The following is a 12178-nucleotide window of genomic DNA, read 5'->3' as shown; positions in this document are numbered from 1 at the left end:
GAGTAGTGCTTACGCAGGTTGGAGTAGTGGTATTTGAAGTAGGGCTTACGCAGGTTGGAGTAGTGGTATTTGGAGTAGGGCTTACGCAGTTTGGAGTAGTGGTATTTGGAGTAGTGCTTATGCAGTTTGGAGTAGTGGTATTTGGAGTAGTGGTATTTGGAGTAGGGCTTACGCAGGTTGAAGTAGTGGTAGTTGGAGTAGTGGTATTTGGAGTAGTGGTATTTGGAGTAGCGATATTTGGAGTAGTAGTATATGGAGTAGTGCTTACACAGGTTGGAGTAGTGGTATTTGGAGTAGTGCTTACGCAGGTTAGAGTAGTGGTATTTGAAGTAGGGCTTACGCAGGTTGGAGTAGTGGTATTTGGAGTAGTGCTTATGCAGTTTGGAGTAGTGGTATTTGGAGTAGTGGTATTTGAAGTAGGGCTTACGCAGGTTGGAGTAGTGGTATTTGGAGTAGTGGTATTTGAAGTAGGGCTTACGCAGGTTGGAGTAGTGGTATTTGGAGTAGTGGTATTTGAAGTAGGGCTTACGCAGGTTAGAGTAGTGGTATTTGGAGTAGGGCTTACGCAGTTTGAAGTAGTGGTATTTGGAGTAGTGGTATTTGGAGTAGTGCTTATGCAGGTTGGAGTAGTGGTATTTGAAGTAGGGCTTACGCAGGTTGGAGTAGTGGTATTTGCCGGTGCTTGTGCATGCAACTCCAGGGGGGGAGAGAGGGGACTGACTCCCCGTGTCCTGTAACCCTCCAGTGGAGTGAGAGCGCAGCCACTCCTTCCCCTCCTCATGGGACGTCTGTCTGGATGAGGGAGGGTACCTAGAGAGGACATGGTACACGTCAACTAGTGGCACCACTGATTCAACATGGCGTCTATTGAACCATGCAACTGCATTATCTACATAACACATGACTGGAGTGTGGTGACAAATATATTCACTAACTCATGCATAGTTATGTACGTACACACAGTGCTTGACTTTAACTAAAATAGGTGCCGGGACTCTGTTTATATATAAGTGCCGGTACTCTGTTCATATATAGGTGCCGAAACGCCACAATATAATTAAGTTAATATTCTAAAAGAGGTGCTGGACCTCAAGCAGTATAACGTTGGAGGGAGGTGGAAGAGTTCTGGTGTGTTCCGGCCCAAGTCAAGCACTGTGGACACAGACACACACACATCCACCCACACACAGGCACGGCCACCCATCCCACCGATGTGCAAGCATTCACACACTCACACATGATCAAAGACACTCGCTTTACACACGGTCAAAGACACTGACAGTCTTTACTCTCCTCATCTCTAGCGGTTCCTAGCGGGGGGAAGAGTTATCTAAGTGATTGGTAGGCAGCCATGTTTAATCCTTAAAGGAAGATAATTGAGTTCAAGCTCATCCTTTCAACACTGAAGCTCATAACAGACTGTCTGTCATACTAATACCCCACTCTGAATTCTTTCAGACGAAGAAAGGTACACTGATTGACATCTAATGCCAGTAAAAGGTATTGTATGATATATCATGTGCAGATGTCTGCATGTTCAACTTCAAATCAAATTGTCTATTTTGCACATAATTGTCCATTGATTTTGAATTCCACTTGGAGTTCAGAGGAGAGAACGCTTCAATCAGAGTATGTTTTGAAGTCTGCTTAATGTGCATTTAAAACTGAGCATTGGACACATGAATATCATGGTCATTTAACTATTATCTGGCTTGAAAAAAGGCAATTTGTTGCTTTGAATCCCTCTGGGCTCGAAAAAAAGGCAGGGACAAGAAATACAACCCAGTCCTAAACTGCTGAGTGGCTTCTGAGATCAATAGAAATAAACTTCTAAAGGGAAAATGCCTCCACGCCTGCTGTGAAAGTACAGTTAAAAGGAAATACGTGTTCTTTCTGTGTTGTTAAACATCCTCTTAGCATTACATGCAGTGAATTCTAAAAGGTTGCAGGACTCCTACTCAATGTAGAGATTCACTCTCTACTGCAGTCTAATAAAGACAAATATCAAACCCTGGGTAGGAGCCTGGATTTGTTGCAGTGCTTTTTGCAGACATGGTATTTGGGTAGAAAAAGCCATTTGTTGCAGTGCTTTTTGCAGACAGAGTAATTGGGTAGAAAAAGCCATTTGTTGCAGTGCTTTTTGCAGACAGAGTAATTGGGTAGAAAAAGCCATTTGTTGCAGTGCTTTTTGCAGACAGAGTAATTGGGTAGAAAAAGCCATTTGCCGCAGTGCTTTTTGCAGACAGAGTAATTGGGTAGAAAAAGCCATTTGCCGCAGTGCTTTTTGCAGACAGAGTAATTGGGTAGAAAAAGCCATTTGTTGCAGTGCTTTTTGCAGACATAGTAATTGGGTAGAAAAAGCCATTTGTTGCAGTGCTTTTTGCAGATAGAGTAACTGGGTAGAAAAAGCCATTTGTTGCATGGTGGTGTGATAGGGGCTGAATCCCAAATGGAACCATATTCCATAGTGCACTTCTTTGAGCATAGCCATATGGACCCAGGTCAAACGTAGGGCACTATATATAGGGAATAGGGTGCCACACTTTCTAGTGTTGAGGGTCTGGACACGTTTTCAGTCATTAGATAGGACAGGAGTAGTGGAAACTTGATTTAAAATGGATGCCCTGGCTTGGCCTACAGTCAACGAGGAGGAAAAAAAGTACAAAAAGAGCCTGGATATGGCTATTCAGAATCCACTAGACTACGTGGGATCATTGACTTCAGGCACCTGTAATCTGTGAGGAACTGTGGAGTGTCCAGAGGAACAACAGTTACTAATAGTCTACCTCTAGAAGAGAATTCTTCAACAGGATTTGTACAGCAATTGAAGCCTTTTATGAGGTGAAACTAAATTGTCACTCCCATTAATATTTTCAATTTTCAATGTGCCAAACCCTCATCGGCTAAATCTCCTGAGACAAATGTCAAGCAAAATACTAACGTCATTATGTAACACTGCTTTCCTACACCAACATGACATTAGACACAACATGTGATTTTGTCAGTTAGAAAGACATGTATGAATAACTTATGAGAATGAATGAAAGACAAAACAAGGAAACACCAAAAGGACAACGCATGAGTGATGAGTTACCTCAGTCCCTTTTTGGGGAGTGTGTTTCTGTCAAGAGGCATGCTGTTAAGACATAGAGAACGAAAAACATTAGAATTACCTACAGGTGTAGGATCTTAATTTGATCACCCTGTTGTCGCACAGCAGGAAACGCAATCTTGTAGTGTACTGTATTTGAGGTTTAAAAAGGCTTCTAAAGTCTGTAATTTCCACTTTGATGGAGGATTATTTTCCTGCTGTGAGAAACTGGTCAAATTAAGATCCTACATTTAAAAGATCATGATGCCATGGATTCAATTCACATCTATTGATTGATAGAACACATATACTGTCTAAAGTGAGAATGCTAAAGGACAATCACTACAATGGGCAACGTTACCCAAGAAACAGACATACGGAAAGCACACATTAAACCGAACATTTGGGTTAGTTTGATACTCTCAATTTAGACAACAATCTGTGAATTAAGGAAATATTACAAACCGCTATGACAACATTGAGCTATACTGAAAGGACAAGATGAGCATGACGTTGTATTCCATACATCCATCCATTTTCAAAGTGTCTGTACATTGATGGCTGTGTGTCAGAGATGGCTGGTGTGATAAGATATAGGAGGGCGTGCTCATTGTAATGGCTGGAATGGAATAGATGGAACGGAGTGAAACACGTAGCTTCCCTGTGTTTGTTGTGTTTGATATCGTTCCCTTCATTCCAACCATTACAATATATTTTCCCATCAGCCACCACTGATGTACATGTTACACCCGCTGGTCTGAAACAAACTACCCACAGGAACCTAATGGAGTTACGTTGTTCCACATTGGGACTCACCCCTCAGAAAGCGTGGACTTGACGCTGGCCGTGCGGGTGACTTTGGGGCCGTGGTGGTGCCCCAGCAGCAGGTCGATGGACTCGGAGCTGGTGTGCAGACTGGTCATGCTCTGGCAGCTCAGTGTGTCCTTACTGCCAGAGCATGCCGAGGAGCTGCTGAGGTTGGTGGGCCAGGGACGGGCGTTGGAGGGCAGCGAGAGGCCTGACGCCGGGCTGGAGGCAGGCGAATCAGTGCCCAGGTCAGGGGCCTTGCCATAAAGTGGGCTGCTAGCCCCGCTCTGCCCGCCCGCGCTGCCCAGGCTCCCCGTGCCCGAGGAGGGAGAGTCCAGGCTGGCCTGGCGCGCCAACGTGCCATGAGGGCTGCCCAACGCAGAGGGGCACTTGCCTGAGTCGGGTGTGCCTGGGGTACTGGCCTTGCTGCTGGCTTTGGTGCCAAACAACCTGGGAGAGAGAGAAAGAGATGGTTCCATTCACTCACAGACTATCTATGGCAATCATGATCCCCTCATAGACTGAACAAACTCAGTCTCTAGGTTCAAAACTAGGTTGTTTGATATAGAACAGTATTACATTTATTTGATTACACCAAGGAAATAGGAGCTTTTGAATTCCGCTCAACACTGCCCCTCCCCTATCTTCATCACCTTTAGCAAATATCTCATAAGCCTACCATATTCTTCTTCATAGACACTATGAAGAAGTACACCTTCCCTACTGCCTCTGTTAGAGTATGTGTGCATCCCAAATGGCACCCTATTCTCTATATATTGCACTACTTAGTACACTACTTTAGACCAGAGCCCTATGGGAATAGGGTGACAGTTGAGACGACGGAGCTCCCAGTGATTTTAATTCAGACAGCTGTGGTTCAGACATGCCTTGTGAGCGCACCTAACTAATGAGACAGGGGTTCGCGAACAGAATAGCTTTCTCAATGTCAGTTAATCAGTTTAGCCTGACCTGAATGGCAAATCATCTACCGTTCATCTTGAGAGAAATGCCATCAGTTTCTGTGATCACCTCTACCGAACAGCAGGGGGCAACCTTTGCCTCCCCGACTCTAAAGCCCAACGAACAAACTCAGACCAATGTTTCTGTGCTGGGTTATGATTTAGTGTCTTATTACCTTATTAAAATATATATATATATATATATATATATATATGAGACTTTGGAATGCTAATTCTGCGCCGCTTCAGAGAAGAAGTGAACTTCTACCTGTAATTCTGACAGCACCAATGAACATCTCTATGTATCAGTAGCATCTTGGAGCTGAGAAATATTGTACCTCACAAACAACACTTCATTATTCTGTGGTGGCCTCGAGCACGCAGTCGGTGAGAGTGCCTAGGGAACAACAAGCTCCCTCCACCTTTATAATAGAGATGAAAAATGGCAGCTGCTTGGCTAGGCTACCAAGCTCTTTTATGATTGCAGGGGAAACCAAGTGAGCAGTGTTGACTGACCTGCGGAAGGTAGGCGAGGCGATGTCCGGGTACTTGGACCCTGGTTGCCTGAGGCCAGACTGGCCCGTGGAGGTGGGGCTGGACTTGGGGGAGGTGGATAAACCTGCTGGGTCCTGGTCCGACACCGCCACTTTCTCCTTGTCCGTCTGGTTGATGGTGATGGGGATGGGGCTCGAGCGCCCCGAGCCCACCTTCCCAGCATCCCTTCGCTTGGTCCCCGTTCCTCCGGCCGACTTGCCGCTGACATTGGAATCGATGCTGCTGGAACTGGAGCGGTGGCCGCTGCGCCCCACCACCCCGCCGCTGGAGGACTTGGCCGGCCGGGGCAGAGAGCGGTACTGGAGGGGCACCTTGGAGCCTCCGCAGCCCATCAGCACCCCATCGTCCTGGGGCTGGGAGCCGTCCAGGCTGGTCTTACGGCCTCCGCTGATCCCTGTCCCCTTGCCGTAAGCTGAAGACTTGGGCACCTTCCCCAGGGTGGCGGAGCCACTGGCCAGGGTGGCACCGCTGGACGTGATGAGGGCACCAGAGGGGGGGCTGGCCATCTTTTTATAGCCGAACGACCCAGTGGTGGGGGGGCGGGCGATGCCCGAGGGGGGTTTCTTGCCCTCGTCGCCACTACTCTTGCCGGCGTCGGAGGGCGAGCGCTGGATGCCAGCGGTCTTGGAGGGGGCCTTGCACTTCTCTGAGGCCTTGGCGTCATCAGTTTTACCTGTCGATACAAAGGCCAGTCATTAACAAGCTGGCAAACACCTTCCCCTCTGCAAACTGCTGGGGTACTGAATAATTTAGCTAGGATCGAGCAGAGAGGAGACGGACCTTGCAGCTTATTGGTAAATAACGGGACTCATCTTCGTCATCACCTGTAGGGCTACAGGGCAGGTGTGCCAAATGACTTTACACGTCGCTAACTTTTTAAAACTCTTTTCACAAAGCTCAGCTAAAATAGGAAGCTATACTAATCCAAACATGAGGAGACTTGCTGAGTAAACCAAAACACGATTGAGAAAAAGATAAAGTAGAACGGAGAAACGCCAAACATTACCGATGGCCTCAAAGGGAAACGGCACTGGTTTCCTAATGAATAATCTGATTGGCCGAAATCTTTGACCCTGTTATCTAATCAATGTCAAACTGGAACACATCAACAAATGAAATTCACTTATAAATTAAGCTAGGATGGACATTTCCTGGTTCTAATATCAACCAGACAGGCAGTTTGATTGAATGAATGACCAGTCAGAGAATAATCTACACCACCATCCATCCTCAGTTAGACATGGGCCCTGTTCAAATAGGTCAGAAATACATCTTTCCTAGAAGTAATCACAGATCTGAATTGGTGAACGTGATACGGCAGTAACCTTGGATACACCGATACAATCATTTATACTGTAGATCTGTGCTCACCTCAAGACAACAAGGAAGGAAGGAAGCATTTCTAAAGTATTCCAACAGGGCCATGGTAGAAAGAAATAAGCAAGGTCTGAAGTAGGTCGAAGGGCGGGTCCTACCAGGGGTTTTGAGAGTGGCACTGGTGCCTTTGGTCCGGGGGGGCGTGATGCCCACCTGGGCAGTCATACCCCTCCTCCAGGAGCCAGTCTGGGACATGGGTAGGCCCGTCTTCTGCCCGGGATCCTCACCGCACTGCCCCGCTGGCGAGGAGGCAGAGTAGGAGGAGGAAGGCTTCCACTTTGAGCCGGGCTCCATGCTGACATCCAGCTCCTCGTCCACCTTCTTCAGATCTTCAGCTCCGGCCCAGCTGCTGCTGACCTCCTGCTCCACATGCTGATGTGTATCCGCCTGGGACAGTAACCCACACACCTTTATTTTACTATCCTTGTGGTGACCAAAACATTTATTCCCATTCAAAATCCTATTTTCCATTACCCCTAATTATAACCCTAAACTTAACCCCTAACACTAAAATAGGCTTTTTCCTTGTTTTACTATCCTTATGAGGACTTCTGGTCCCCACTAGGATAGTAAAACAAAACCACACACACACACACACACACACACACACACACACACACACACACACACACACACACACACACACACACACACACACACACACACACACACACACACACACACACACACACACACACACACACACACACACACACACACACACAATACAGTATGAGTAAGCCACCTGACAGATGGTGAACCCTCCCTCACTAACCACACCAACAGTCTCTTAAGAGATCAATCTGTTGAGGTTTCCACAAGGCACACATACTTGGCTATTTTTACCATGCTCCCTGAACACTGCACAAGGAGTGGGTTCCGCTGTACATTTCCTTGGCTTTCTCTCTTGAAAGTCAAGGAAAACAAAGTAAATAGCTTCATTTCCAGACTACAGTGATATACCTCATTGTTACACATACTCAAAAAGTATGACAGACATGTCCCTGTTTTAATTGAAGCAAGTGCAAAGACAGTGATGCTTCAGTATCATTACTCACAGTTAGTTAAATGTCTGGAAGCATGGATATGCTCTATTCTTGTTAATTTATAAGATAATAAACAGGATATAGGCTCTATGGGTCGTTCTGGCTCAGACAAGCCTACTTCCTTCATTTACACTCCATGGTGTACTGTACCTGGGCTGCCTTGTTCTTGCGTGGTGACGATGTGACAGCGGGGTAGGTGGGCGTGTTCAGATCGTCTGTGCTGATGTTATCTACAGTGTCACTGAGACCGCTGCTGACCGAACTGCTGTCATCCCAACTACCAGAGAGAGAGAGAGAGAGATGGGGTGTCAGAGATGAATGATAAAGACAGAAGCCTCCATCTTCCCACCATATCAATCTTTCATTCCATTTTGTCATCCCTCCACAAATACCAACAATCCTCTCCTCCACCCTTCCAGTAACCCTTCAGGTAAACTTAGAAACGTGCATCTCTGCACCGTGTAAAAGAGAAACCCTTTCCAACCTGCAGGTAATGCACTCTGTGTAGGGTGAAGTTGCCCCTAGACACTGATCTTGAGTCAGTTTTGCATTTCCCTGACTAATGGTTAACTTTATGATTGGTGGAGGGGAAGGTGATCCTAGATTTGTAACTAGGGGAAACTTCACCCGAGGTGCACTATGCATTGTACCTGCATCTGGCTTCCTATCACGCTGCCTTAATGAAACCTACCCAGTCCCCAGGGAGCCAGGAGATATGCCGGAAACAAGCAATCTCTGTCGTGTGTGGGGATTCACTCAATTTCCAATCACCTCCTCCCATCTCTCACTGTTGTTGATCATTCATCCTCTCTAATTAGTACATTGAGTGGCGGTGGCCCTCTTTAAATCTTCATTAGGCTATTGACTTCTGCGTATTGTGTATCCTGGGATAATTTCTCAACAAATCCAATTTATTTATGAAGCCTTTTTTTACATCAGAAGATGTCACAAAGTGCTTATGCAGAAACCCAGGCTAAAACCCCAAACAGCAAGCAATGCAGATGTAGAAGTACGGTGGCTAGGAAAACTCCCTGGAAAGGCAGGAACCTAGTGGAGATTATAAGAGTACATGGCCATTAAGGCCACATCACTCTTCATGATGTTCAAACATTCATAGATGACCAGCAGGGTCAAAACATGACTATATATGTGATGTATGGATCAGGACTGTATATGTGATGTATGGATCAGGACTGTATATGGGATGTATGGGATGTATGGATCGGGACTGTATATGGGATGTATGGATCGGGACTGTATATGGGATGTATGGATCAGGACTGTATATGCGGGATGTATGGAACAGGACTGTATATGGGATGTATGGATCAGGACTGTATATGTGATGTATGGAACAGGACTGTATATGTGATGTATGGAACAGGACTGTATATGTGATGTATGGATCAGAACTGTATATGTGATGTATGGATCAGGACTGTATATGCTGGGATGTATGGAACAGGACTGTATATGGGATGTATGGATCAGGACTGTATATGTGATGTATGGATCCGGACTGTATATGTGATGTATGGATCCGGACTGTATATGTGATGTATGGATCCGGACTGTATATGGGATGTATGGATCAGAACTGTATATGTGATGTATGGATCAGGACTGTATATGGGATGTATGGATCAGGACTGTATATGGGATGTATGGATCAGGACTGTATATGTGATGTATGGATCAGGACTGTATATGTGATGTATGGATCAGGACTGTATATGGGATGTATGGATCAGGACTGTATATGGGATGTATGGATCAGGACTGTATATGTGATGTATGGATCAGGACTGTATATGTGATGTATGGATCAGGACTGTATATGGGATGTATTACATCATTAGATGGTTTTGACTTTCTTATCAGGCATCGGTTCAAATACTATTTAAAATCTTTCCAATACTTTGAGTGTTTGTTTGAGCCTGGCTGGAGTGTGGGTGGGTGGCTTTTTCGGTTCCATTGCGTCAGGCAAGCGGAATGAAGCCCAGATAAAGTGTTTGAAATGATTTCAAATAGTATCTGAACACTGGTCTAGTTATTATGCAGGTGATGTACCCAGAACCCCTAAACAAAGGCCATATGGTTCAACCAGTGATCATTTCTGCACACGCTGTTTAATTGCCACAGCTCCAGAGATTGGGGATCTCCAGAAATATGTTTCAGTCATGTCCAATTCCATTTTCTCTTATCACACCTAATAAATCCCCCTCAATAATAATGTATTAGTTCTCTCTCCGTCTCAGGCTCATGCACACACACACACACACACACACACACACACACACACACACACACACACACACACACACACACACACACACACACACACACACACACACACACACACACACACACACACACACACACACACACACACACACACACACACAGTGGATGGTTGCCATGACAATCTGTGTATGTATCTCTAGCATGAATTAACATTTGGAATCTGATCACCTCACTAAAGCTAGAAATTGAGTCTCAGAGGAAAATGCAGCCAATTTGATCCAGCATAGCTACAGTCATACATACAGGGAACTAAATAAATACGACAAATGAACCAACAACGTGTGGGAACCTCACCGACAATCTAAGAGGGGAGAGAGGAGAGGATTTAACCTGCTCAAGGACATGAAACAATAAACCCTGAAGTATTGTAGTCTCAATTCAATCATATGTGACTGAGCAACTGTCCTCTACCACATATGGGAGATGACATACCAGAGATGACAGATCAGAGATGACTTCCAATCCCTTAGAAAAGTGAATCAGTTCTCATTGCTAGGATAGTTTGCTAATTCCATTTTAGTCGAGTGAACATTACTTCTCCCCTGACATCTATAACTCATCCAAGACAAAGCTGAAACCCAAAGACAGGCTCAAAAGGAGAAAACAATGGGTGTTGGGAGAGATGTGTAGGTGTTCCTCTGAAAGATATAACAGTGTGGACATGCACGGGTGCGTTCTCCCTGCTCATTGATTTCTCCAACCTCTTTCGTGATTTTCAAGGGGATTGAAAGCTATTCATATCAGCATTGGATAACACCAAGAATTTAAATATCAAGTTCACAGTTGGTTATACAATAATAAAATCCTTCCCTTTTGCAATGCTAACAGGGTGAGCCTGTTAAGAAGACGGAGTTGGAAGGGGCACGTTTTCTTCCGAAGATATTGTTCATAGTACTATTTACTTACTGTACTGTATGTAGACTATTTCAATTGGAGCAAAAGTTTGAACTGTACAAATGGAATCCCTGACATTTAAATGGGAATTCTCAGCTCCTCCATCTTTTTGGAATATAGGTGTCTGAACATCCCAATTCCATGAAATAAATGGAAACTATAAATTGCCTGTGGCCTGTGTCTGGCATGGATCCCATTTCACGATAGCCAATTTCTCATTGGCCATATGTCATTTATCATTTTGCCATTTCATTTGTCCCCAAACTCTATTATTAGGAGGGAGTCTCAATGATGACCGTGCCCAGGGTGAGTGATTGAATCATTATGTGTGAAGATGCAGATCTTCACTAGAAACATTTATTCTCTTCCTCATTGTTTTAATTGATGGTGGTATTTATTGTTTGCTTAAACGGGCCTGGATGCTATTTTAATTACATATTTTCTATGATATTAGAAGCATACTATCATCAACAGTTGATTCATTGTGTCTATGTTGAGAATGTTGTAGGTTGTAATTGGCCACACCGCTCGTTAAGTCCTGATTCAGGACAGGCGCTTAGTGTTGTAGGTGGTAATTGGCCACACCGCTCATTAAGTCCTGATTCAGGACAGGTGCTTAGTGTTGTAGGTGATAATTGGCCACACCGCTCATTAAGTCCTGATTCAGGACAGGTGCTTAGTGTTGTAGGTGGTAATTGGCCACACCGCTCGTTAAGTCCTGATTCAGGACAGGTGCTTAGTGTTGTAGGTGATAATTGGCCACACCGCTCATTAAGTCCTGATTCAGGACAGGTCATTAGTGTTGTAGGTGGTAATTGGCCACACCGCTCGTTAAGTCCTGATTCAGGACAGGTGCTTAGTGTTGTAGGTGGTAATTGGCCACACCGCTCGTTAAGTCCTGATTCAGGACAGGTGCTTAGTGTTGTAGGTGGTAATTGGCCACACCGCTCATTAAGTCCTGATTCAGGACAGGTCATTAGTGTTGTAGGTGGTAATTGGCCACACCGCTCGTTAAGTCCTGATTCAGGACAGGTGCTTAGTGGCATTGGTTAGATGGCATCAGTTGAGCCTTTGAGCCTTTGAGACTTTCCATTGAGTATGTTTATATGCACACTAATAATTCAATAACAAACTGATTATGGTAA

The 12178-nt window shown here is 45.1% G+C and overlaps 1 protein-coding gene across 21 annotated transcripts in view; it reads right to left on the bottom strand.

The window, feature by feature from the left end:
- The window catches only part of LOC106576581 (neuron navigator 3), a 226349-nt gene that overhangs the window by 33893 nt on the left and 180278 nt on the right, over positions 1-12178 (bottom strand). For 19 of the 21 annotated variants that reach the window (XM_082964077.1, XM_082964078.1, XM_082964083.1 and 16 more), the window contains 6 exons: positions 7986-8112; positions 6888-7176; positions 5374-6085; positions 3908-4348; positions 3095-3136; positions 653-810 (listed from right to left, as the gene is read on the bottom strand). In XM_082964077.1, the coding sequence (XP_082820203.1) occupies positions 653-810; positions 3095-3136; positions 3908-4348; positions 5374-6085; positions 6888-7176; positions 7986-8112 (1769 nt within the window). The remainder of the gene's footprint in view (positions 1-652; positions 811-3094; positions 3137-3907; positions 4349-5373; positions 6086-6887; positions 7177-7985; positions 8113-12178) is intronic. The other 2 variants (XM_082964081.1, XM_082964097.1) reach the window with 1 other exon arrangement.

Source organism: Salmo salar, chromosome 17 (genome assembly GCF_965601325.2).
Source record: "Salmo salar chromosome 17, fSalSal1, whole genome shotgun sequence".
In the NCBI taxonomy this organism is placed as follows: domain Eukaryota; kingdom Metazoa; phylum Chordata; class Actinopteri; order Salmoniformes; family Salmonidae; genus Salmo; species Salmo salar.
The sequence above is the reverse complement of the archived record's forward strand: the minus strand, read 5'-3'. Positions and strand labels throughout refer to the sequence as shown.